The following is a 27,428-nucleotide window of genomic DNA, read 5'->3' on the forward strand; positions in this document are numbered from 1 at the left end:
GAACCAAATTGATTGAATAGATTTTTAAATTGAACAAATTTAAAAATTAAAAAAAATGTGTAAAAATCAAACGACTGAAAAACCCAAAAAAATCAAGAAATTAAAATAATAAAATGCAAAAATGATGTCATATTTGATATTTTGATCAATTATGTTATTTTAATTTTTTTCAAAACGGAAATAAAATCTAATTAAAATTATCAAATTTAAAAATTGAATTGAATCAAGTTCAAGCCTAATCGAAATAATAATTTTAGTTGGTTCAATTCGATTATTTTAATTTAATTAAAATATTAATATTTTTTATTTAAAATTATAAAAATATATTTCGAAATATTGGAAAAAAATTAAAAAGTCATTCTAAATTTGAAATCTCACTAAAAGTTACCCTTAACATAATAAAATAATAATAATTTTTTATTAGGTATGTTTAGGGTAAACATAAATATTTTTTAAAGTATTATTAGGTATTTTAAAATAAAATCAAAGGGCCTGTAATTTAAAAAAAACAACAGAAATAGGCAGGGCGCCTTTCCTATGTATAGCGGCCCGCTCTTTCCAGAAAGCCCTAAACCCGTCGACTCCTCTTTCTCTCTCGCCCTCTCCCTTCCGATCTGACGATCCACAGTTAACTGTTTGCTTCGTCTAGCTCGTTTCCTTTCATTTTCCGCTATCCGGCTCTCCATCTCAGGCGAAAATGTCGCTCGAGTACTGAATCCGAACGCCGAAGTGCTGAACAAGTCGGCGGCTCTGCACATGAACATCAATGCCGCCAAGGGATTGCAGGATGTTCTCAAGACTAACCTCGGCCCCAAAGGCACCATCAAGATGTATCAATTCTCTTCTCTTCCCGTCTCTTGTTATATTGTTGAACTTCCTCGCGTTCACTCTCTCACTGCGGCTGCACTTCTCTTCCTTTTCCAGGTTGGTTGGTGGCGCCGGCGACATCAAGCTCACGAAAGATGGCAACACGCTCCTGAAAGAAATGGTTTGTTCTCTCCATCGGGAAACCCTAAATATTATGATAGACTGAATTTTGTTGCGTTTGGTATTTGCATGTGTTGTTGTTTCGGGGGTGTATCAAGGTAAATACATAGGTTTAATTGAATATTAGGGTTGAATGGGGAGTGGAGTTCAAATGAAGGCTCATTTAGGGGATACGGAAATAGTAAATGCAGTAATTTGCTGTGGAAGCCTATATGGTTGCTTGATTGGCGAATGAGCGTGAACAGAGTGTTGTATATGTTTCTGTAGAACCATGGTGGCCACTCATGGTTTTATAATTAGGACAATTACTCTTTATCCCCAGTATTTTGAATAGAAAACACCTAAAACCATATATTTTAAAAGTGACATACTCTCTTTATACCATAGACTAAAGCATGAAATCAGACTCTGTTAATGGTTCTTTTGGTGAAAGACAAACTGAAAGTTGAAACTACTACTTCTAGTTTAGGGTCAAAGTAATTGTCACTAGAAAACTACTAGTTCTAGTTTTTAGTTGTCAAAGTAAGAGTGAAATACATAGGTTGTTAAATTTAGCGATGTTCATGTTTTCCTTTAATCCCAAGTATAATGGGGTTATGTGATGATTTGTGAAGGAAGGATAGAAAGATATTTATCCCTTAATAATTTTCGATTCATGTTATGATAGTTGCTTAAATTTTTTCCTGTAAATTTGAGTTTTTTTTCATATGAACTTTCATAGTAAGTTATCAATGTGAATGGATCATGTTCATTAAGTGGGAAGAGCTTTGAGAAAGGTGGAAAATGCTGAAATGCTTATTTTAACTCAACTGTGCTACGTTTTCTTTCTTCCTTGTTACCAGTGTTTGAATTTGCTAGTGGTGCATATTTATATATTTTTGGATTGTGACATTTTAGCTTATTTTTAGTGTATTGGATATTGAAAGTTTATTTATGGTTGCAGCAAATTCAGAACCCAACTGCAATTATGATTGCAAGGACAGCAGTTGCTCAAGATGATGCTAGTGGGGATGGAACAACTTCCACTGTCATCTTCATTGGTGAGCTTATGAAGCAATCAGAACGTTGTATTGATGAAGGTCAGTATGGATTTTTTCTAATTGCTCTCATTGAATTGATATAATTCTGCTTTGGTATAATCCAGGGAGATATGTACAATCCATAATTTGTAGTCAAATTACCCAATTCTAGTATTTGGTCTCAAATCATTTTCTGTTTTTGTCTCATCTTTTTGGTTAGATATGTTTTAAGTTGAACTTGTCAGTTTTGCAAAGTTTCAACTGCTGTGGGCGTCCAAAAATATTTGTTCATGTTTTTATGTTTAAAAAACTTTGTTGGCTTGTGCAAATATGGAAGGTTGAAGGCAGACGTGTAGGATGAAGCCAAATGTCACAAGTCTCTTTATTCTTTCATTGTGCTTGTTATTCTTGCGCATAACGAAGAATGTTTTGTCAGGGATGCATCCACGTGTTTTGGTTGATGGTTTTGAAATTGCCAAAAGAGCAACACTTCAATTTCTTGAAAAATTCAAGACCCCTGTTGTGATGGGTGATGAACCTGATAAAGAGATATTGAAGATGGTTGCAAGAACCACACTGAGGACAAAGGTATTTCCTTGTACACATCTCCCCCCTCCCCCTGGCCCCCCCAAAAATTAGTTAGCACCTTCTGAACTCTGTTCATTTTCTAATTTCATTTTTTGCACTGTAATACAGTTATATGAATCACTAGCAGATCAACTGACTGACATAGTAATGAATGCGGTGAGTGTTCCTGCTGTCGTTAATTTGCATTTAGATAGGAAACTTACCTTTAAGCATCATGAGTATTTTTGTTAGAGGTTTAGGCCATGTTCTCTTTGCTGTTTTTAGGTCGTTTTCAGTTTTCCAAAACAGTGAAAACATGTTTACTTTTATATTTTTAAAAACGCATTTTCGAAAAAAAAGAGAAAATTTTGTAAAGAAAACTCAAAATAATAAAAAGTCATTTTCAGCAATCTCAAAAATTTTCATCACAAACACGTTCAAAATTTTCAAAACGCAAAAAACGCTACAGACAAAAAATAACGCGTTTTCAACAATCTCAAAACAGATACTCAAAACACAAAATTGAAACATGGAGAGAACAATCCCTTAGTTTTGCTTTATTCAACATTATAGTTAATTTTTGGTGACTGCTGGATTCACACTCTTTAAGCTTTGTATTTACAATATGTAGATATGTGTGTCTCATCTTGCAATCATCTATGCCTTGGTCTTGATAGGTACTTTGCATTCGCAAGCCTGAAGAATCCATTGATCTGTTTATGGTCGAGATTATGCACATGCGCCATAAATTTGATGTTGACACCCGCTTGGTAGGTCAATTCTTTTATGCAGACTTACATTTATGTGTGTGTGTAAAATTTTGACCCTAACTTGGTTAGGATAAGGTGCAATTGGTAATGACATCTATTTGAGTCCCCCCCCTCCTCCTCCTCTTCTTTCCTATATTGGTGCAAGGAATATGGTTTTCGATTGAAGTTTTGATTACCTATTGGAAAGAAACACTTAACAACAATAACAATAACAATAACAAATCTTAATTCCATTAGGTGAGCTCCTTAATCATGTCTCTCACACCTTATCTTCAATAAGCACCACTTTAACCTATTCAGTATAATCTCGTTCCACATTTTGTCTTCTATTGTATGGTTGCACATCCATTTTTTACATCTCAATTTTAGCTATTTTATATTTTGCATATGTTGATATTTAATTGCTTGACATAGGATGCTCTAAGCTATACAAGAAAAATGATTTTTAACCATCTGATAAATTTTCCTTTTTGCTTTAAAGGGATGTCATGATCTAAAAATGTTGGACACACTTCTCTATTTTAACTATCTTACCTTGATCCTATGAGTAACATCTTCCATAATCTATTACTTCTTTAGAATAATTGATCCAAGATCAACAACATATCAAAGGAAATCTTTTATTGGGATATCTTTATTTCCAAGTCTCACAATATCATTCACATCTAGTTTTAGCCACATATCATTTACTAATAACATGCAATGCATCACTTCTTCTTGGATGAGTTTTCTGAGTTCATCCATTACAAGCACATAGAAGGAAGAGCTCCATGCAGATCATTAAGAGAAAGGCCTCATTGTCTCCTCCACAAGTTCTATCATATGTTTGCTTGATGATATGCATCCATAATAGGTAGTATATATAAGCAATCCTGACCCCTTTCTACTTTAGCACCTTTCACAAGAATTCTATGGGACCCCATCATGGCCTTTATTCAAGTCTATAAATAAACATATGCAAATCTTTTCATTTATCTTTTGACTTTTTGTTTAGATGTCTCAGTAAATAGCACTTTTAACCACCCAAGATAAAATAAAATTGGGTTTTTTAGAGATCATAATTTCTCTTTTTTAACTTTTTGGTAACTACTTTCTGGCAGTGTTTTATAGTGTGGCTCATTATCTTGATTCCTATATAAGTTTTACAATTTTGATAATCTTTTTATTCTTATAAATTGGCACTAAAGTTCTATGTCTCCACTCATCTAGCACATTCTTTTTTATTTACTGATAACATTGGATAATTTCTTAATAAAAAAATACCCTCTTTGCCAACGAATTTTCATGCTTTTATTGGGATATATTATCTGGTTCAATTGCTGTACTATTCTTCACCCTTTTTGTAACATGCTTTAGTTTGTTTGGACAAATACGTTTATAGAACATGTAAATCTTTGAAGTTACTAATATGCCTCAAAGAAACACATTTCTCTCCCTTTGTTGATTAACTTTGATAAATACCATTTCCTTCTCTCCTTGATTGCCCTCTCATTTACTGGCACCTTTTGCTTTTTGTCTTTTATGCATTTCACTTGGTTCAAATTTCTTGTTTTTTTTTCTTGATTTAATTAATACATATTCCTTGTAGAATTCAAATTCCTTCTCTCCTTGATTACTTGTAGAATTCAAGGCACTTCCTAGTTCTAGCAATATCTTTTGAGAATTTTATACCCACTAAAAAAAGTCAAAACTAACCTAAATCAATCATTTGAAGAAAGTTTCCTTCACAATGGCCAATTTTGTTCATATTTCCGATACCTGTATTCCATTCATTCTAGATTTCAGTTTTATGCATTTTACACATCAAAAAACATCTATGGCATTAAATGACACAGATTTGCTATCACATGTTGGATTGCTAAATTTATTATTTTGACACAAAAGTATACTTGTGCATGTAGCCATATACTTATGCCCTTTGCAGGAGAGTATTAACATCAGTTTCTTACAACTTTCTATTGTTTTCAAGATTGAGGGTCTTGTCTTGGATCATGGTTCAAGACATCCTGATATGAAGCGGAGGGCAGAGAACTGCTATATCTTGACATGTAACGTATCACTGGAGTATGAGAAAAGGTAAATATTGATAAATTATGGTACTAGGAAAGGGAGAAAGTATTTTTGTTAGTGCATATTTGTCTGATTTATTTCCATATATGTATACATGTATATAGATAGATAATGGTAAATTTTGTTGGATTTTAAGTTCATAATTTTGCATCATCTACTTGAACCATGTCAAGCCTTAAATCGTTTTTTTCTGCTGTAAGTTTTACGAGGGTATAAAGGTGACATAACATAAAAGTGTGTTCCATGTATTTTGTAATCTTGTGAGTTATGCTGACAAATTGTAAGATTTTGGCCATCTAGATATATTGTTATTCTTGTGTGCCATAAAAGCCTTTACACCCTTCAAAAATCAGAAAATTCTAGAAAGGGGCAGGGGGTTGAAATTGAAGAAAAAAAAATACTTGAAATTAACGTTGGACTGAGACCTTTTTTTCCCAGTGAAGTAAATGCAGGATTTTTCTATTCAAATGCTAAGCAGAGAGAGGCAATGGTGGCAGCTGAAAGGCGTTCAGTTGATGAGAGAGTAAAGAAAATCATTGAGCTAAAGAATAAGGTACTGAAATTGGAATGCAGTGTTGCTTTTTAGTGGTTTTTAAGGATGTCAAGTATGCACGTAGGTGCTACACTGTCTTTAAACTTGTCTTTTGCCTTGGATGTTAGGTTTGTTCTGGCAATGATAGCAACTTTGTTGTCATCAACCAAAAAGGAATTGATCCTCCATCACTGGACCTTCTTGCTAGGGCAGGAGTAAGTTTGCCTACTACTGTTTTATACATCTGTGTAATAGTGAGTAAGCTATGTCTGCTTGCTAGGGCAGGGTAAATTTCTGTGCTTGAACTCTATTATGATTGTTTTTCATCAATTATCTCTCTATTTACAAGCAATGCTGACAAGGAACTGATATGTTCATCTGGTTTATTATTTATCAATGGATGCTTATCTTGTTAGTTAGTTATGATGATAGAGGGCATGGAAGCATATATTTTGGGAGATCTTATTTTAGTTGTAAATCGAGTAATTAGACTATCTTATTTATTTTATTTAGTTAATTTATTTATTATGTTTCCATTTCAATTACCTAGAGGCCAAAGTAGGGATTACTTGGGTTTTCTTAACTATGATAGGATTAATAGGATATAATCTCTTTTGGATGTATTTTCTGAGACAGTTTTAATATTGGTAGGGTATTAGTTATAGATTCTCTGATTGAGTGTCCTTTGAACTTGTTTTGGTTCTTTGTTGGTTCTCATCCCACCCCACTCTCACCGCATGAAAAAAGTGAAGCAACCTCTGATAATTCCAGCTCCTCACAGGTGTAGAGTCAAGGCCTAGGTTTAGTGAGGGTGAACTTTTTTTTTTTTCTTCCCTAGTTTAATATCTTAAGTATTATGCATTTAATTTGAAATTATCTGAATTTTTGAAGAATATTTTCCGTCAACTTGGTTATCACCTTTTTAAGAGATAACTGTTGAATTAATGCCATTTCTTTTGAGGAATTTTTCAATAAGTATAACCTATTAAAAAAAAAAATTAGCTTAAGAAATAGACACAACTTAAAGATCATCAGTTAGTTAGTAATGCAATGAATTATAATTAATTAACATTGGTTATCCTAAAAATAAGTTTAACTGTAATGTAAAAATTCCTAGTATGAAAAAATAAAAGAGGTTTTCTTGCTTACTAGTTACCTTATAACTCAAATTGCAATACAATTGCTAAAGATTTTTTTTTTTTGTTTTTTTTAATCATTCATCACTCATTTTTCTGCTTTTTTGTTTTCCCACTCTTTTTCCCTTAATTTTCCTTGTAACTCTAAGCAGTTAGTTGTTCACAAGAAAAAAAATCTTTGTTTAGTTTATCAAGCGACAGTAAGGAATTTATTTTTTTCTACTGTCTGTTTGCAATCAACTAATCAAGCTAAAGGAAATAAATTATTGGATCAATGATCAAGGCATCAATTAAGTAATAGTGGTGCTCCTTGATTGTAAAAGAGAACTTATTTTTGGCTATATTTTGAAAGCTCTGAAAAGCACCTATTGGTAACTTTGACCTTTTTAAAAGTTTATAAAATTAAAAAATATACACCATTTTCTTTTCTTAGCCTTGAATATTTTAAAATATTATATTATATATTAATCAATATTTTTATTACTTGTATTTTTTTTATTTTTTCCCCAAATTGACCTACAATTTATAGATTTAATAGGGGTAATGTCGAAAACAGGAAGTAAATTAAGTACCTAATATGTAATTTTTGTAAAGTTGGGAGGGTACAGGGGAATTTTGAAAAAAGAAAAGTTCTTACAATACCAATGTGTAATTTTTGTGATTGCCTCCCTCAACTATGACACTAGCTCGTTGGAATTTCCATCTTTGTACAAGATCTTGAAGAACCTAGTCAAAGGGTTGTATAAATTCAGACTCTGGAGAAAACCTTCAGCCCTTAAAATTCCTTCACTGTTTTCCCTGAACTCTTTTTCCTTCTCCAAAACCTAACTAAGGCTTTCATTCTAGAAGGAATCGCTTAGAACCATCATAGGGTATCGAATTCCCCTTTGTGAGTCTGAGCACACATATCATGAAGGGGAATTCAATTTCTTATGATGGTTCTGAGCTATTCCTTCTCAAATGAGAGCCCTAGTTAGTTGTTGAAGAAGAAAATGGAGTTCGTGGGGAAAGTGGTGGAGGAGTTTCAAGAGCTTGGGGTTTTCCCCAGAGTTGTGAATTCATACAACCCTTCAACTAGGTTCTTAGAGATCTTGTATGAAGATTGAGATTCCAAGGAGCTGCAATTGGTTCATGTTATTATATTTTACCCTTGAACAAGGAATAATGAAAAATGGCATAAAACAAATCATGAAGGTATGAGCTAGTCTATTGTGAAATTTACTTCATCCACATTTCAAGGATTTTTTTTTTTTTTTTTGGGGGTGGGGTGGGGGAGGGTGAGATTACCACATTTTTTCACCTGGTGTTGGTGGCCCTGATGATTCCAGGGAGCTGGTAGTGGTGACCGGGTATAAACTCATCAATTCCCTATGAAAATGCAAATTTGTTCTGTGAAATACAGGCTGCTGGCATTATCTTCATCATTTTCTGCTTTCATATATTTCAGAATTGTATCACAGTTTCTTTGCATTTTCCTCTGTTTTCTTATGTCAAGGCAGAGATAAAATGATGAGTACTTTTCATAAATAAAAAATACTTTGCTACTTGTGATTGATTTAGCATATAAAAGACAAAGCAGATTACAGAAAAAATGGCACAGAACATAATTACATGGAGGGAAGGTTAATAAGAGCAAGGGTATGTTTTTATTTTGACGGCTCAACCAGTATTTTTTGAGTTGGGAAGAGATCAGGTTTTCCCTATGGAGGGTGATATACTAATTAATTTGCATGAATAAAACCCACATAGGGACCCTGGAGAATATACATGATTCAGTAGAATAGGGAGGGTAGTGCTAACAGATTATAATTACATTGTGCCAGAAAAGCAAAATAAGAAGTTGCATATTCATCTAAAGCAACACATGTTTTATTGCATAAGAAGCTAATGGAGGAAATGTTCAATCTTATGTTACGATTAAAAGTAGGTATATATTATAACTAGGAAAGTCAGGGTAAAGGTAGAAACTTGTTTATGAGAAACCAAAACTGATGAACGATGAAAAGGTAAGAATACATTGTTTGGCATACTAAGTTATGTGCATGAAACCAACCAATAGCAGTATACTTGCAGATTGTCAAATGGCTTTTTTTGACAGTATGTATAAAATCATTTTTTATTGCCTATATTGAAATCAAGTCATGATCTGTATTTGTTGATGGTTTGACATGTACAATATTCTAAATCAACTGAATGGTAGGAAGAGCACAACAATTACACAGTACACTTCATTCTATCTTCTAATTACAACTTGCTAACTGTTTGTTTCTTTAGATAATTGCCCTTCGGAGAGCAAAGAGGAGAAATATGGAGCGATTGGTTTTGGCTTGTGGGGGGGAGGCTGTTAATTCTGTTGATGACTTGACTCCCGATTGCCTTGGGTGGGCTGGACTTGTCTACGAACATGTTCTTGGAGAAGAGAAGTATACATTTGTGGAAAATGTAAAGAATCCTTACTCTTGTACAATTTTAATAAAAGGTAGGTGAAATGCCTTAGTAGTTTCAGTAAGCTTGTAAAAAGTTATGCATGTGAACTGTTTGATTGACAGGATTGTTGATTTGTTAATATCCTATTGCACTTTATAAATCCAATGGTGATATATGCCCATTATGATTCTTATTTGTGCAGGACCGAATGACCATACAATTGCCCAAATCAAGGATGCTGTTCGTGATGGACTGAGAGCAGTTAAAAATACCATCGAGGATGAAGCGGTGGTCCTAGTGAGTTATTATTTCAAACATGTCTTGTGGTTGTCAATGGTCTCATAATTCCTTTTGCATCCTGTGTTATAATTTTAAATGTTTGCAGCCTTTTACTGGCTTTGCAGTTTGTTGAAATAATCTATCTATTGCCTCTTGCCATTTATAGATATATTCAACCCAAATTACTCTGTGAAACTATTCAGTGACAGTTTTATATAATTTGTACCAATCTTTGTGGAACATACAACAACATACAAAGCCTTTATCCCACTATGTTGAGTTGGCTCTTTGAATTCTAGCTTTTTGTTCATTTCTATCTATGCCCATTTCTTCTATATCAGACCTAAGTGTCCTTCATGAGGTTTTTCTTGGTCTTCCTCTACCTCTTTTGCTAGTTACTTGTTTTATTCCATCCACTCTTCTCACATGAGCTGCTATTGGCCTCCTTCTTACATGACCAAACTACCTTTATCGTATTTTTCACATGACCAAACTATCTTTTTAATTTCCACAATTTTGAACATCTCCTTTATTCTTGTAGGGACTAAAGTGCTATTCCTCCACTAGTCCAACATCCCTTTTGATTTAAGGATTACATTAAATAATTTCATTAACTAAAAAAACACCCTTTCTCCAACGCATTTCCATGCTCATATTGGTATATTATTTGGTCTGAATAATATATGAAATAATACTAAGATGTCTAAACATAAAACTTGTTTCTTGAAATTTGCAAGTTCTTAAACTGCTTTCTTTTTTCATTCTTTTCTTTTTGCCAGTAAGTCTTATACTGCTTCTTGTTCAGTATTAGGATGTCTTTTAGCTGTTTTTATTTTTTTATTTGCAATGATTATGCAGTCATATAAACATGTGAATATGGGTATTTGTGTGTGGATGTATATTGGCATTTCTCGATGTTTAGGAATATACAAGGACAAATAGGTTTAAGCATGCATTAAGGTTCACCTTGCTGTTTATGCCTACTTGGAAGGCCATGTCAAAAGTGTGACCACAATTTATGAAATGAAATGTTGTTTTCAAAAGTTTAAGCTTCTAGTCTTATGTATACTGACTTCCCTGATAGAATTATCTCAAAGTCTTGTTTTTGGTAGGATCAACTCAGAATCCTTGCATTACTGGAACCTAGATTGAATGCTTTGTAGCAACTCTTGGACTAGCGCATTATTTTTCCTTCTCAGATGTTACTGCCATTTTAAGCGTCTCTTTTTCTCTACTTGTCAGGGAGCTGGAGCCTTTGAAGTTGCAGCTAGGCAACACCTAATTAATGAAGTGAAGAAAACTGTTCAAGGCGTGAGTATTTTACGTACCATGGGAAAATGATAATTTTAAGCTGACTTTTTGCTGCAAATAAAAATATTCTGTAGCCGTTTTTATTGAAACATTTTCCTGTGATTATGAATGGAAGCGTGCTCAACTTGGAGTTGAAGCTTTTGCGGATGCCCTTCTTGTGGTTCCCAAGACACTAGCTGAAAATTCTGGCCTTGACACTCAAGATGTCATAATCGCCCTGACGGTATTCTATTTTATTATAATACTGATTCCCCCCCCCAAAAAAATTTACTGTTCAAGGTAATATTTCAACCTCATGCCATATGGGTGCTTTTCTAGGGAGAGCACGACAGAGGAAATATCGTGGGATTAAACCAACACACAGGAGAACCCATTGACCCCGAAATGGAGGGTATTTTTGACAACTACTCCGTCAAGCGCCAAATCATAAACTCAGGGTATGTAGAATCTCATTTACACTGAATCATTCTTTCTTATTTAGACTGCATCTGCTGCCAACTTGGAAGAAAACTAAAGATATAGCATGCACATTTTCTTACAGTTGCCTTTGACACCTGCATCCATATCCTATATAATTTGGGATGTAAATGGGGCTCCAATTATCCTCATTTACATTCAATTCAAAGACTATCTGCAAATAACCCTTATACCTATATCATCATTTTTAGGGATGTAAATGGGTTTATTGGGACCCATTTACATCTCTACCTGTAATATACCATGAAAACTATGAAAATGAAAAGCGTGTAATTGTATGCCCACCATCCTAAATCTGTGCTGCTTGTGTTCCGGCTTTCCCATTTGTGGCTTTGTTCTTGTGTCTGGTGAATACTGATTGAATAACGTTTCAGGCCGGTTATCGCGTCCCAGTTGCTCTTGGTGGATGAAGTAATTCGTGCGGGACGGAATATGCGAAAGCCAACTTAGATTGTTATGTTTGTCTAAACCTTTATCTGGTGGGATGGTGGTCCTTGACGGAGGCTGGCTATGTACCTTTCTATATATCCGCACGTGGAAAGTTTCACCGATTCAGAGGGTTTCTTCGGTAACGGCCTCTGGAATTTTTGTTTTGGGTTGACAGAGTCCAGTACCACTCCTACTTTGTTACTTTGTCTGTTTTGGTCACCTGTACCCTCTGTGATTCATTTATTTGCAAGAGATTTGTGTATGCTCTGAACCGATACAAGTTGCCAACTCGCATGGTTTTGCTTCTTTGTTAAGCTCTTACCAAAGTGGGGATATCGTGTCAAAATTCGTTAGGTCTCTGTTGTTTGAGTTTCATTCTATTGATCATATGCGAACTCGTGAAGCTACAACACTCGGGAGTTATTCGTTTACTTTATGCACGTGTAGTCTGCTAACCATACGTGTGGTATATCGTAAAAGTAGGCATGTCCTCACCTCGATTAGGGCTTGCAAGCTTGCATAATGCAATTATTGGGCAAATCATGGGAGAACCTATTCCATTTGTAACAAGCTGAAAATGTGTACTTGTGACAACAAAGCTACATGCTGGTATATTCGTATCTTTTAACTCATTCCCCAAGACTTCGGTAAAGGAATTTGCTTTCCCAATAATGAGAGCAAAGTTATATTAGAAATAAACAAATGTCCTGAATGATATAAGGAAACCAAACCAGTTATCGAGAGAGAGAGAGAGAGAGAGAGACGAAGTGAGCAAATCACAATTTGATAAGTTCAAAATCAGCAATGCTTGCAGTGCAAAATTTTTTTGCTTCCCTCCCCATGAAAACCACGGGGGCATAATCTTTCATAGATCCTTCTTGTCGTGATCGAGCACATATTCTTTCTTCATTTCTTCCAAGACAGAGTCATTGGTACTGCAATGTAAAGAAAAGAAAATAACATTAATATATTTCTCCTATAGTATTCAGAATCATCTGCTTTCATATAATCACGTTTTCCTAGAAAAAAAAAAAAAAATTAAGATGAGAGTGAAGTCTTCCTAGTATCCTTGGCAACAAACTTCTAGTCATCAAAACAGGCTGCTTTGCTGCAGCCAAACTTCATGAAGAGCATAAAAACTGACACAGGGCTAGCAGGACCCACTGTAAATCCAAATAGAAAACTTAGAGCTCCAACTTCCCTTGTCACAGAACAACACAAAAGTCCCCTGACTTGCTCCTCAGTCCTCTACGGAGGTGGTGTCAATCCAACATGTCGGTAAGTTTTGATAAATTTAAGGCGAAGGGTCAATTCCTTAGGTGTTAGGGAAAAGGTTTCCATGGAGACAACCCCAGCAAAAACGCCCAGGAGGCTAATCCATTGGGTATTAGAAATGAACATCAAGCCAGAGTTGATATGGACAACCCCACGATTAAAACCTGCTGTGTTGTTTGTTGTTGTTGATGCTTATCCTTAGCACTCCCGCTATGACATCCTGGGAGTTAGCCTAGAAATTAGTGCCACAATCTAAGTAAAATTTTGCCTACTGAATGGGTAACCAGGTTATTTGCAAGGATAAGAACTATCATGTTATGAGAGACATTAAGTGACGTATTTTCAACTTCTTATTTTCTAAAAAGGGAAATCGCTAGCACATCCCTTGGCAATGACCAAGGCAATGGACATGGTAACTGGTTCATAATTCCGCAAGAACCCCAAGAATCAAGAGGCGGCTTGAATAAAAGTTGCTAGCTTAAACAACAGCAGATAAGAAGCAATTGTTGATTTTACAGTTCACTGCTACCATTAGGTAAATAATATCTTATAGAACCTCAACTTTTATCTTGCTTTATTGAATCAAATGAAAATGCACAGAATGAGTAGCAAGTTCATAGAGTACAATAAAAATGTGGTATTTAAATGGAAAGAATTAAAGTAATAAGTTGTCTTATAGAAGTTGATAGATGAGCTTACTACTGATGAAGGCAATCATTTAGTTCTTTAGCTTGCTTACGACATTGCCAAACAACAGATAAGGTTCTTCCTGCAGAACATTCAGCGTATCTTGCAGTGTACTGATCACATTCCTTTAGCGCCTTCTGCTTCATTTTGCTTCGTAAAGCTGAAAGTTTAATACATAGATATTAGAATTTTATCTCGATAATAATAGCAAATAGAGAAAACAAAGTTTGGTGGAGTTTAATTCATCCCCCCCCCCCCCCCTCTTTTTTTCTTTACTTACTAAGAACAATCAAATATTCATCTCAACCAAAGAAATAAGACATCCAGAATATTGAAGCATAGGAGAAAAAAAAAAACAGAAATCAACTTTGATTTGATGTGGAAGAGTACAAAAGAGCTAGAAAGGATAAGACGACATATATATAAAAAATTTAATGGAATCCACCCAATTGAAGATATTGCAATATATTTTCAAAACCAAAATAACATTTTCAGAAATACTCATAGCGAACAACTTGTTGGCGCACAAGCCCCAAGAAAGCAAGTAGTAAAAAAATTACTAATTTCGGGGCATGGTATACAGTAGCAAGGGCCAAGAGAAACCCAAGCACATTTGCTGGGAAATGGGTAAGCAGCGTTAATACATAAAAAACGTTTCTGCCCATGGCAAACAGTAGCAAAGGGCCAAGCAAGAAACCTAAGCACATCACAAAACAGGAAATGACTTGTGAGACCGGAATATAACCATTTCGTCAAAGATAGATCACTAGAGAATATATTGAGTTATATGGTATGGGGATCCTTCCTTGCCAAGCCTGAGTCAACAGCATTAGGAAGTTCCACTACAGCTAAGCCAGAGATCAGCTACTGTGCTCTCGAAGGCCAATTGAATACAAAGATCATCCCATCGACAGGATCTATTAGGAATTATGCTCTGCAAATCTTGATACATAGTGACAGCACCCATAACTTTATCCAAGTTAGGACACAGAAGTTTGGTTTGACCATCAAGAAGTACAGACCTTTCAAGGTTTTTATAGGTAATGAAGAGCACCTCACCAGTGATTAGAGGTGTCTCCAGGTGCCTTCGTAGCTCCAGACTACTTTTTTTTCACTTGACCTTTTCTTTTGCCTGTAAAAGGAGCAGACACTGTAGGCATTCAGTGGCTGGAACTTTTGTGGCTAATTTTGACACGGTATGAGGCTTCAATGACATTTCAGTGTTAATCCTACTAGCATAACAAGATTTGAAAGATTCACAGATTTTCTGAAGTCTTTAAGAACCTGGAGGCTCGCCTCCTTTTAGAGGGATTAACCATCAGATTAGCTCGGAGCCCCATTCTAAGCCTACTAATGCGAGACCATATAGGTCCCCCTTTTTCACAAGGATGAGATAGAGAGACAAGTGCAGGTGATGCTTGATAATGGTATAATTCAACCCAGTACTAGTCCCTTCTCCTATCCACTATTGTTGGTTAATGAAAAACAGGGGTGGCGGATGGAGATTTTGTGTGGATTATAGGGCATTTAATGCAGTCACTATAAAGGACAAATTTCCCCTCCCAACTATTGACAGGTTGCTAGATGACTTGTAAGGGGCAAGGGGTTCTCTAAGTAGGATTTACGAGCTAGTCACCACCAAATATAGCTGAAAAGAGGGGTGTGGGGAAAACAGTTTTCCAGACTGATCAAGGCCACAATTAATTATTGAAGAGAGGGTTGGCTCATAGCAAACATTTCAGCTGGGGGACCAGACTGTAGAAATAAAAGAGATTAGCAACTGATGTGTGGTAGAAGTTGAGAAATTGATTGGTGACTGAGCTGGACTGAAGCATTCTACTGGATGCTGAAGATGTAGCACCAGTCGACTGGGAAGCTCTAGCAGTTGACTAGAATTGTGACATGTGCTATTGGCAGCTACTGGAATTGGTAGTTGAAAGTAGGTTGTCTCAGTTGTTAACTAGTTAAAATAGGGTTAACTATAAGAATATAGGAAGGATCTTCATTGTATTCTTGAAGTGAATGAAAAGTTTACAAATATCTTCTCTCTACACTCCTTTCATCCCTGTTTTCTCCCTGCACTCTATCACAATCCATTCCCCTTAAAGGAGAGTTGACCACTGGCTCTTCAATTAGTGAACTACTCCCTATGACCCCTCTATCTTTGTCACCGGAACAAATCAGCAATTTTTTCCCTTCATATGTTTGAAGAAATTCTAAGAAGCCTAGCTACAACAATATACAGCCATAGTACATCTTCAATAAAACATTAAAGAATGAAATTGGATTTGTCAATACTTGTGACTTTTGTCAGCACTTCTGGGGCTGACAAGGCTGGGAATGGAATTCGAGAGAATTCCAGCGAATCGGGAAGAGAAGGGGAGGGAGAGAATGTGAGGGAAGAGAGAGAAATAATAGAAAGGAGAGAGAGAAAGTGAAAAATATTCTCATTAATCATCGGGAGCATGGCTCCAGTACACTCAGCTTTATACGCTGTTAGGGGATTCTTCTAGAAGGCATGCTGTGACTCAGCCTGCCCACTACCCTGCCGAGGCTCATCCAACTGAATTACAAAATGGGATGGACCCTTCTACCCCTCTACCTTGCTAGCTACGTGACAAATTCTCCCCTTCTTAAAAACATTTCTTGTCCTCAAGAAATCACAAAAGTCCAGCCACCCGAGGGAACTGTTTGAGTAACTCCGGAAGGTATTCCCAAGATGTGTCATCTGGGGGCCGGTTGCTCCATTGGACCTACACTTGAATCAAGGGTAAGGACCCGTGGTAGATGACCCTCCTGTCAATAATGGCCATAGGTTCAGATTCCTCTAGGTTCTCCTCCTCCAAGTTGGGTGGTTCAACACTTACCACTTCCTATAACCCTACTGATTTCTTGAGTAACGATACATGGAAGACCGAATGGATGCCTACTCCGTATGGTAGCTGTAATTGATACGCTGAGCTTCCAACCTTAGCTATTATTTGGAAAGGGCCAAAGTATTTAGGTCCCAACTTAGAAGGGCGCTTGCCTATGAACAGTTGCTGCTGAAATCGCCTGACCTTTAAGTAGACAGAATCGCCTTGTTCAAAATTCCTTTCAGTTCTCCTCCGGTCTGCCAGTTGCTTCATTCGATTTTGTGCCACCGTTAATTCTTGTTTAATAACCTGGAGGGCTTCCTGTCTTTGCCTCAAGTATCTATCCACATCCCTTTCCACATTGGAGTAGTGCATCACTGCTGAATGAGTGGCGGTTTGTACCCAAAGAGTGCTTCGAAAGGCGATCGCTTGAGTGAGCTGTGGAAGTTTGAGTTGTAGCACCATTGAGCTAAGGGCAACCATTGATTCCAGCTTTTCGGCCTGGTGAAACACACACCTGTAGGTAAGCTTCCAAGCACTGATTTACTCTTTCTGTTTGTCCATCCGTCTCCGAGTGGTAGGCTGTAGACATATGTAGGCCAACTCCTAGTTGTTTGAACAATTCCTTCCAAAAGTTGCTTGTAAATATCTTATAAATATCTTATCTCTGTCAGAGGTGATGGACGAGGGCAGGCCATGTACCTTAACCATCGAATCTAGCAGTATCCGGGCCACCTCAAAAGCTGTAAAGGGGTGAGCTAGGCTAAGGAAATACCCAAATTTCGTCAATCTATCCACCACTATGAGTATAGTGCTCTTCCCTTCAGATCGGGGTAATCCTTCCACAAAATCCATGGAAATTCTCTGCCATGCTTGGTCTGGTATCTCCAATGGTTGAAGTAAACCAGGGTAGGGAACTTGCTCGTGTTTGCATTTTTGGCAAACTGAGCATGCTATAACATAGGCCGCCACTTCCTTCCTCATTCCTGACCAATAGAATAACTGTCTCACCTTGTTATAGGTTACATTGAGGCCAGAGTGTCCTCCCATGGGGGATGCATGCAGGGCTTGTAAGATTTGGGTCCGTAGTTCAGGGTCTTCCCCAATCACCATCCGTCCTCGATACCTCAATAGCCCCACCTTCAACGTGTACCTCTTCTACTCACCCCCCCTCTATGGCGAGAATGGTCATGAGTTCTTGAGCCCAGGGTGTCCCTTCATAGCTGCGTGACACCTCTTTGATCCAATTGGGAACAAGTACAGAGACCGCCTGGCATTCCCCATTTTCTTCCTTTCTGGACAGTGCATCAGCCACTGTATTTTCTCTGCCCTTGCAGTACTGGATGCTGTCATCCAGCCCTAACAGCTTGGTGACCCCTTTTCTTTGTAACTGCGTGTGTAACCTTTGTTCACCTAAGAACTTGAGGCTTTCATGGTCGGTCTTGATAATAAATGAATTTCCCTCAAAATAACACCTCCATTTGTCCACTGCCATTAGCACCGCTAGTAATTCCTTATCATAGATGCTTAGTCCCAAGTGTTTGGGAGCTAAAGCCTGGCTAAGGAAAGCTATCGGCCTGCCGTCCTGCGCCAACACTGCTCCCATGCCCGTGTCACATGCATCTGTTTCCAATATGAAAGGCTTGGAAAAATTTGGTAGAGCTAAAATGGGAGCTTGTGTCATAGCCTCCTTTAAAGAAGTGAAGGCGGCTGCTGCCTCCTCTCCCCATACAAACCCATTCTTCTTGAGCAGTTCGGTCAGGGGCTTGCTAATTATCCCATACCTCTTAATGAACTTTCTGTAATAGCCAGTTAGCCCCAGAAAGCCCCGCAGCTCCTTCACAGTCTTAGGGGTAGGCCACTCCACCATGGCAGTAATTTTTTTGGGGTCAGTAAGCACGCCCTCTCCAGTGATTATGTGCCCAAGGTATTCCATTTTTCCCTCTGCGAAGGTACATTTAGACTTTTTGACAAACAATTGGTTAGATTTGAGGACTTGGAATGTGGTTTTGAAGTGGGTTAGATGTTGTTCCATGTTTGGGCTGTAAACTAAAATATCATCGAAGAAAACAAGGATAAATTTTCTGAGATATGGGCAGAAAATGTGATTCATGAGGGCTTGAAATGTTGCGGGGGCATTGGTTAGGCCGAATAGCATTACTAAGAACTCATAAAGCCCTTGGTGCGTGCGGAAGGCGGTTTTGGGGATGTCCAAGGTGTTCATTTGGATCTGGTGATAACCAGATCTGAGGTCTAGCTTTGAAAAAATTTTAGCTCCTGATAATTTGTCAAGTAGGTCATCTATGATAGGGATGGGGACTTGTTTTTGATGGTGTAGGTGTTTAGTTGTCTATAGTCAACACAAAACCTCCAACTACCATATTTTTTTTTACCAAGAGTACAAGGGAGGCAAATGGGCTCTGGCTTGGCCGAATGACCTATTTGGATAGCATTTCTTTTACTAGATGTTCAATCTTAGCCTTCTGAAATGGGGAATAACGGTAGGAGCGAACATTGATAGGTTCGGTGTTTGGCTTAAGATGGATGGTATGTCTAGAAATCGGTCCGGAGGTAAGGAGGTGGGTTCCAAGAACAGTTCCTCAAATTCAACCAATAGAGAATGTAAAGAATCAGTAAATGGTACCTCGCTCGAGGTGTGGGCTGATGCCTGTAATTTGAACCACGGACTCCCCATTGTGTCCGCTGTCGACCTTCCTTCACACACCTCAACGGCATAGACCGAATGGAGCTGTGCAATGGTCCCTTCGTCCTGCTCCATGAGCTTCTGCAGATGGCTGCCTGAGATTGCCCGGCACTCTCCTCCATCCCCGCTCCCTGTTAAGGTTACCCTTCGCCCTCCTTTATCAAAAGTCACCTCTAGCGTGTTGAACTTAAATATGAGATGGCTGACTATCTTCATCCAATCTACTCCCAAAACTACTTGACATCCACCTAGCTGTAAAATCCTTAGTTCTGCCGAAAATTCATGCCCTTGCATCCTCCATGGAAACCCTGGGCACTGTATTGGCTGATCATCTTGTGACCATTAGCAACCGTGACATAGAGGGGAGCGGTGGGTTGGAGGACACATAGTAGTTCCTTGTTGTGCTTTCGTCCAAGAAACTATGCGAGCTCCCACTATCTATTAATATCAGAAGCTTCCTTTTCCCAACATTACCTCTGATTTTGATCGTTTTCTCCGAAGGGTGGCCCTCCAAGGCGTGAAGTGAAATCTGTCCTCCTTCCTCCTCTTCTTCCATTTGTTTTCCGGTGTCCTCTTCGGGCATGTCATCTCCCCCTTCGTCATCGTCCCCTTCCATTTGCATTAGTGCTCTCTTGCACTGGTACCCCACTGTATATTTCTCCCCACACTTAAAACACAAGCCCATTTGTCTTTTCTGATCCCATGTAAGGGACTGTAGGGGACTAGCTGCAATCGGGGCCTTTGGTGGATAGCTTCCCTTTGGCATTTGGGAATTGCCAACCTTCTGACTCCCCCCTGCCGGCCCTTGCCACCCCACTCCAGACCCTTTCTGTACAAGTCTATGCTTTCGAGCGAAGGCCTCCAGGGACAACTCATGCAGGCGAGCCTTCTCAGCCGTTTGTCTGACTGTCGTGGGTTGTAGCATTTTCACCATGGGTCACAGCTCATCATGCAGTCCACTAAGGAAGCTGGACACAAAATACTGCTCGTCTAGCATTGGGTGGGCGTGTCCTAACCTCGATTTCAGCTCTTCAAATCGGGCCTAGTACTCCTCCACTGTCCCATCTTGTCTCAGCTTATTAAACTGCTCCACCACATCCGCCAAGCTGCTTTCCCCGAACCTGGCACAGAATTCCTCGACAAACTCCGGCCATCTCCATTCCTGACGTCTAGCACTCCAGCTTTGAAACCATGAATCTGCTGCATCATTCAAGTATGCAGCAACCATGTTGACCTTGTTTTCTTCCATCACCCGATAGTGATAGAAAAAATGTTCGCACCTTCTTATCTACCAATGAGGCTTCACTCCCTCAAACACTGGTATCTCTATCTTTAGGACGGGAACGTTATTTATAGCACCTAAGCCTCCTCGCATGGTCGCCTCTCCTGCAGGCTCCATCCTCTCATCTCTATCTTGACGGCCCCGTGCTCCTTGGAAGATGGGAGCAATAGCTGTTCTAGGTGGAAAATCCACTGGTAAGGTCGCGTTTGGTTGTCGAGAAAAAATGGCCAGTGCAGCGTTCAACTGCTAGCTTAGTCTCGTAAACTCCACTCAGAGATGAGCGAAGTCATCCCTCAAATTTTGCTCCATTTCGATAACATCTGCCCTCATCCTGCTTATGTCTTCGTGGGTATTTCTGATACCCGCTTCTACTGTTTCCAACCTTTCCTCCACCAGCTCCTGGCCATGTCGCACTCCTTCGTCTATGGCGTCTAAGCGAGCTTCCATTTGTTTCATGCAGGTACCTTTCGCCATGGTCGTTGGTTGCAGCTCATCAATCCGGGACCGTAGGCTCTGATACCAATTGTCAGCACTTCCGGGGCTAACAAGGCTAAGAATGGAATTCGAGAGAATTCCAGTGAATCAGGAAGAGAAGGGGAGGGAGAGAATGTGAGGGAAGAGAGAGAGATAATAGAAAGGAGAGAGAGAAAGTGAAAAATATTCTCATTAATCATCGGGAGCATGGCTCCAGTACACTCAGCTTTATAGGCTGTTAGGGGATTCTTCTAGAAGGCATGCTGCGACTCAGCCTGCCCACTACCCTGCTGAGGCTCATCCAACTGAATTACAAAATGGGATGGACCCTTCTACCTCTCTACCTTGCTAGCTACGTGACAACTTTCTGCCTTATTTCATACCCCGAGGAAAATGACCGAGTCAGCAACCTTCAACAAGAAATAAATCCTCCCTCAATCCAGCTAAAGTTATCCAAATCTAACACAGTTATTCTGCTTGTGAATATATTGTTGGCAAAAATATCACAACCTAAGATTGATATTTTCTTTCCGCATAAAGAATACAATCATCGATTCCAATAGCTGACGAAATGGTTTCAAATGTTCTAAAACCCTAGCATCAAACAAACCCTCTGAAAAGCAGCAATTGAAATGGGAATCCATTAGATTGGAGCTGAACGGACCTTGCGGCAAACTTTAATCGACGCGAATGAAGCCAACAAGGAATTGCAACAAAGAACAATGCCAATTAATCACGTCTGTATAATTAAGGTTTAGCGATTACAGAACAACGATTCGAGGGTATAGTGTTAGAATGCTACCTTCTTCAACTTTCTTCTTGACGTGATTTTCTCTGGCTTCCTGTACGTATCCCATACTTCTTCTTCTTCTTCTTCTTCTTCTTCTTCTTGCGTGGTGAAGCAAATGGCGGGTGGATTGCAGGGTTCAGCGACTCATCGAAGCTGTTTATTGCAGTAAACAAAGTGGGTTTGGTTCAAACTTGTTGCCAAAAAAGACTCGATTTTTATTGATACAAAATGAAAATGTAATCTTAATATTAAAATTTTGATATATAACTAAAAACACTGATAAAAAAAATGAGATCTTTATTAATAATTAACTCACAAAATATCTAATCAAAATGTTAATAAATACTTAAAGTCATGTCTGTTTTTAATTTTGTATGTTTAATTTTTATTTTATGTTAAAAAAATATAAAAAAACAAATATAATACATGGCAACATAGTCAATTTTGTTTTCATTACTATGAGTTGATAGAATATCCTTATTGTTATATAAATATAATAATAAATTTATTTATAATAGGTGAGTGTCTCGATCAAAGTTAATAAGCGATCTATACGAAAAAAATTAATCAAGAAACATGAGTAATCTTACGTGAACCCTTCAATACTTAAGTCAATATTTGAATAAAAGTGTGAAATACATAAAAAGTAGAATTGTAATAAATGTGAAATTTTGAGCATATATTGACTAGATGAAGAGTTTATTATTTATAGGCAGAGAAGATTGACAAGTCGAGAGAGAATCATAACTTTTAGCAAACATTTCATACTCGTTTTTGAATTTGAAAGCAAATATATCGAAAGCATAATCTTATATAAATAATATATGGAGATCAAGTATTTCAAGGTTTGTAGTCTCTTAAAATGGTCATTTGTGTGGTTGAGAGACATGTTTTTAATCTGGGTAGCACACGAGGGTCTTCTAAATAACTCAATGACTTATGAATTCTTAGGTCTCTTAAAGGCATCAAAAAAAGACCTTTAGATGAAGTCATTCCATCTTAATCAATTGAACTAGTGTTTTTTGATCTTGATCATTTGATGAATTTATGCACCTATGACTTGGTCATAGGGATTTGTCTTCAAATAGACTTTTAAACCTCTTTATTTGAGCTTTAATCTATCTTTGAGCATGAATTTACTTATTTTGACATAATTCTTTAATTCATCAAATTACAAGTTCATTTAATTTGAATTAAATTAATTCATATGAATTATTCAATAAAAAATAAAAGTGGTGGTAGAATATTGTAATATAAAAGAAGAATAGAGTGGAATTAAAAAATTAAAATGAAAACAAAATTTTTGTGTGTATACAATTTAAAAAAAAATAAAAAAAACTTAAACAAAATTTATTTTATTTTTATTTATAGAATGTTAAAATAAAACACAAAAATCTTAAATAACAGCGCAATCCAAACGGGGCAGGAGTTGGACAGCTTGCCAGCGCCTCCTCACAAGTCACAAGAGCCGGATAAGCGAATTGACCAAAAAGGGCTTTGACGGTCAACGCACACGTGGCTCTGGCCGACCGCCAGCCATCTGTCGCGTTCCCACTGGATCTCTCCCCTCCCAGCCAGAATCCCCCATTTTAATCCCCGCTCTTCGCCCACTTCTCCGCTCCTCTCTGCAATACAAAGAGAAAGAGAAAAGATTCGCCGGGTAGAGGACGGTACTCTCTCTCTCTCTCTCTCTCTCTCTCGCCCATCTTTTCTGATTCTTAGGTCTTTGATTTTCCAGGTTAGATTTGCCTTCCTGTTTGCACGCTTTCTATGTAGATCGGAAATCGTTTACTGTTGCTTCCCCTGATTCGTCACTCTTCAAACTCGTAGGGCAATTGATCTGGATGTTACATCCTCAATAGATCAGTCGAATAAGCTCGAATCTCCGTTTGTTTGCTGCGAGCCTGTGGAAAGCGGAGTGGAATTGAATGTAGATTATTTGATTTGATATCATTAGATTGGACGAGTTTGTGTGTGCATAAACACCTCTATATACATATATCTGCATGATATTAGTATCTGGACAAACTATTTATTATGCCGGTCCCTTCCACGGTTGATTAAAACAGAAGATGAGTTTATATAAATATATTAATTTGTTACACTGCCTTGTGTGACGAATAATAACTTAACTAATTTTGTCTGAGACTCGCAGACTCAGATTGGGTTCTGAGAATTTGTAGGTAGCTGAGAGAACTGAGTTTTCGATTCTTAGATCTTCAACATCATGGACCTCGGAAGATCAAATTCCTGTGAATAGTTTATGACGGACTTAATGTGTCTAGTTGAGGGCTGTCCTGTTTGTGCCGAGTTTTTCTAGTGGGAATTAAACTGAATGTCAGTTAAATTTGTGGTATTAAAACTATGTTTGCTTTTCTTGTGTATGGTCATGCTTACAAGGGATGTGTTTGGAACCACTTTACAGAATTAAGTGTTAGTTTAGCATAACAAAGATGGTGCCAACTGAGTTGTCGCGCGAGGAAAATGTTTACATGGCCAAATTGGCCGAACAGGCTGAAAGATACGAAGAAATGGTTGAATTCATGGAGAAAGTGGCAGTGGCAGGGGATGCTGAGGAACTAAGTGTGGAGGAAAGGAACCTCCTCTCTGTTGCTTACAAGAACGTGATTGGAGCCAGGAGGGCTTCTTGGAGAATTATCTCTTCTATTGAACAGAAGGAAGAGAGTCGTGGAAATGAAGACCATGTCTCCCTTATCAAGGAGTACAGGGGAAAGATCGAGGCAGAACTCAGCAAGATCTGTGATGGGATTCTCAAGCTTCTTGATTCACATCTCATTCCGGCTGCAACAGCCGCAGAGTCCAAGGTGTTCTACCTTAAGATGAAGGGTGATTATCACAGGTATCTGGCCGAGTTCAAGACTGCGGCTGAGAGGAAGGAGGCTGCTGAAAACACATTGCTGGCTTACAAGTCCGCCCAGGTGGGTGGTCATTGTGCCATGTTGCCATTTTTACTGATGTACTCATCTTTGTGTCTCTGTCACTTCATACTTCCTGATTTATCTTCTCGTTTTCTTTGATGAAGGATATTGCTTTAGCTGACTTGGCTCCCACTCACCCAATAAGACTGGGACTTGCACTTAACTTCTCTGTCTTTTACTATGAGATCCTCAATTCCCCTGATCGTGCCTGCAATCTTGCAAAGCAGGTATTGCTTATTAAACTGCATTGTTTCCCATTTGTTCTGTTGTCGCTGTGTTCAGTGGAACTTATTTGTGTTTAGCTTAAGTTTGCATATTGGTCAAATGTCTCGAAACCTGGAAGTATACAATTACATGATATTTTTTTCTTTTTACCGATGGAATAACATGATAAGTTAGACAAGTTCTCAGTTTTCACCCATAAAGATTCTTAGTAGTTATCGGGACACATGGGACATAATCAAAAGGAGATGCGGTCAACAAAGTGTGTGGATCTGGATATACAAGTTCTTAAGGTAACAAAGAAGCTTTCCCTGTAAAGAATTGGTTGAAAGTAATGCATATCAAGTTTGTTTTGATGAGAGAGAACAAGGTAGAAACTCATTTTGTTGGAACTGATCTATTTGAGATTGTGTTCATCAGTTCTTTGACTTTATTTGTCTTTCCTAATCAAGGAGGTTATAGCCACTTGGTGATTTGATGGCTTCTTGTTGGTCAACTTTTTTTGGATCGAGTTCCGCATAGAGAGTAAATGGCCCAAAAAGTGACTTGCCTCTTGGTTTTGATCATCAAAAGCAGTCTCCTAGATTTAAAAATTCTGGTTACATATAATAAATGATCTATGAACTAATATGCTTGCATGTGAACGGAATGCTGAGTGAGATCCAGTAGGACGGTAGCATCATCTCTTTGCCACTTCCCTTGCTAAGTTTTATTTTACATTTTGGATGGTTCCATTACAAAATACTTAAATTAAAACTGGGTGGTCGCAGTTTGATGGTACCATATGGCGTCACAAAAATGTCCTTTCTGTTCATTGGAAGGTAGACTGCAAACTAATCTTGGATATGGAGGCGGCCCTGCCTTCTGCAATGTCAAGTTGACTGGGCCTACTGAATCAATCTGTCTTGTATACGTTGTAGCTCTAGTCTGGGCTCTCCAATTGTTTTCAGATAGCTGAACTATTTTATCTGTGTGTGGCCCCATTTTTCATGCTTATAAAGAAGTACAACTGAACCTTTTTTCTCGGTACTTGGCAGGCTTTTGATGAGGCTATTTCCGAGCTAGACACATTGGGTGAGGAATCATACAAGGATAGCACATTGATCATGCAACTTCTTCGGGACAATCTGACACTATGGACTTCTGATGTTGCGGTCTCTTTCTATCCCTTTTTTCCTGTATTTGTTTTTCTGTGCGCCATTACTTCATGTCCTTACTGCTTGTTGCATGTGCACGTGCACTTGTGTGATATATGTTGGTTACTAATGACAATAACACAACCACACCAAACCTTAATTTCATGATACAGGGTTGACTGTATGAATTTCAACTTTTCAATCTATGATCATATCTCATGTCATGCTTAAGAGTTTCCTAACAAGTTTTTTTTTTTTTTTTGGTCTTTACCACCTTTGCTACAAATTTCTTTCATTATACCTATGCTCCTCGTTGGAGTGTCTAGTTGTTGCATTCTTCTCACTAACCAAACTACAGCAATAACTTCATTTCTAGTTTTGTCTTTTTTGTGTCAAATATATGCTGGTTACTTGCATATGTAAATTTAAACCTGTGTCTTAAACCTTTTTGTAACCAACTCAAATGGTCCATTTTGTCCAACTTCCTTGCACTTCTGAATTTAGACAATTCAAAATAATATGCCAATACTAAATCCATGTTCTAGACTTTGAGCCAGCCAACCAAAACAAGTTGGCTAGAGTTATGTCACAGATGTTGAAATCTCAATGCAAACTGGATTAGGCTCCCATGCTTCTAACTCAGAGAGCCCTCCAGTGCTACTATTCCCCGACAGAGTGATAGAACTCACTCAAGGCTTGTTTTATCCAGAGTTCTATTTGAATCCCCCACCCCCCACTGGTACTGGTATTCTTTGAACTGATGATTATGTTATTCTAATTTCAGGATGAAGGTGGGGATGAGATCAAGGAAAGTTCAAAGCGCGAGCCCCCAGAGGGTCAGCAGTGATTTGTAGGAGCTGTAGTTTGTACTTTCATTTGTGATCATAACATGGATTGTACTTTTGGGAGTCTGCAGAAACATTCCATAATCTGTGTGCTGGTGTGCCCAGGATTGTACTGCTCCTATTGGTTATAAGCTTGTTTATTGCAGATCAAATTAATACGATTTGATGGGTATGGCTATTTCCTTTGTTTCCTGCTCCAATATGATTTTCTTGAG

The 27,428-nt window shown here is 38.0% G+C and overlaps 4 protein-coding genes across 5 annotated transcripts in view; 3 read left to right on the forward strand and 1 right to left on the reverse strand.

Annotated features, from left to right (window-relative positions):
- Positions 1 to 618: 618 nt before the first annotated feature.
- LOC127810007 (T-complex protein 1 subunit zeta 1) lies at positions 619 to 12,414 on the forward strand (the record flags this gene model as incomplete). The annotated part of the gene is made up of 15 exons (XM_052349222.1): positions 619 to 830; positions 925 to 988; positions 1,931 to 2,066; positions 2,443 to 2,594; positions 2,703 to 2,750; positions 3,251 to 3,343; positions 5,313 to 5,419; positions 5,852 to 5,966; positions 6,074 to 6,160; positions 9,356 to 9,560; positions 9,711 to 9,805; positions 11,030 to 11,098; positions 11,214 to 11,321; positions 11,417 to 11,535; positions 11,950 to 12,414. Coding segments are annotated over 15 exons (1,686 nt in total), but the record flags the coding sequence as incomplete, so codon positions are not given.
- A 172-nt stretch (positions 12,415 to 12,586) lies between these two features.
- LOC127810384 (uncharacterized) lies at positions 12,587 to 22,250 on the reverse strand. The gene is made up of 3 exons (XM_052349842.1): positions 22,084 to 22,250; positions 13,979 to 14,126; positions 12,587 to 12,939 (listed from the first exon to the last, which is right to left on the reverse strand). Exons 1-3 carry the CDS (start codon positions 22,136 to 22,138, stop codon positions 12,870 to 12,872), a joined length of 273 nt encoding a protein of 90 aa, XP_052205802.1. The 5' UTR covers positions 22,139 to 22,250; the 3' UTR covers positions 12,587 to 12,869.
- Positions 22,251 to 23,595: 1,345 nt separating this feature from the next.
- Positions 23,596 to 27,391, forward strand: LOC127810380 (14-3-3-like protein GF14-C). Of its 2 annotated transcripts, XM_052349834.1 has the most exons (6): positions 23,687 to 23,741; positions 23,902 to 24,001; positions 24,497 to 25,010; positions 25,115 to 25,237; positions 26,270 to 26,386; positions 27,153 to 27,391. In XM_052349834.1, the coding sequence occupies exons 3-6, from the start codon at positions 24,525 to 24,527 to the stop codon at positions 27,213 to 27,215; spliced, it is 789 nt and encodes a 262-aa protein (XP_052205794.1). In that variant the 5' UTR covers positions 23,687 to 23,741; positions 23,902 to 24,001; positions 24,497 to 24,524; the 3' UTR covers positions 27,216 to 27,391. The 2 variants fall into 2 exon arrangements, with proteins under 2 accessions (XP_052205792.1, XP_052205794.1); XM_052349832.1 differs by lacking the exon at positions 23,902 to 24,001 and having other exon boundaries at positions 23,596 to 23,741.
- LOC127810378 (14-3-3-like protein GF14-C) overlaps positions 23,652 to 27,428 on the forward strand; it is a 38,134-nt gene continuing 34,357 nt past the window's right edge. The window contains exon 1 of the mRNA XM_052349828.1: positions 23,652 to 23,741. The gene's annotated coding sequence lies outside the window, so the exon portion shown is untranslated. The remainder of the gene's footprint in view (positions 23,742 to 27,428) is intronic.

The sequence above is a fragment of the Diospyros lotus genome, chromosome 9 (genome assembly GCF_014633365.1).
Source record: "Diospyros lotus cultivar Yz01 chromosome 9, ASM1463336v1, whole genome shotgun sequence".
Taxonomy (NCBI): domain Eukaryota; kingdom Viridiplantae; phylum Streptophyta; class Magnoliopsida; order Ericales; family Ebenaceae; genus Diospyros; species Diospyros lotus.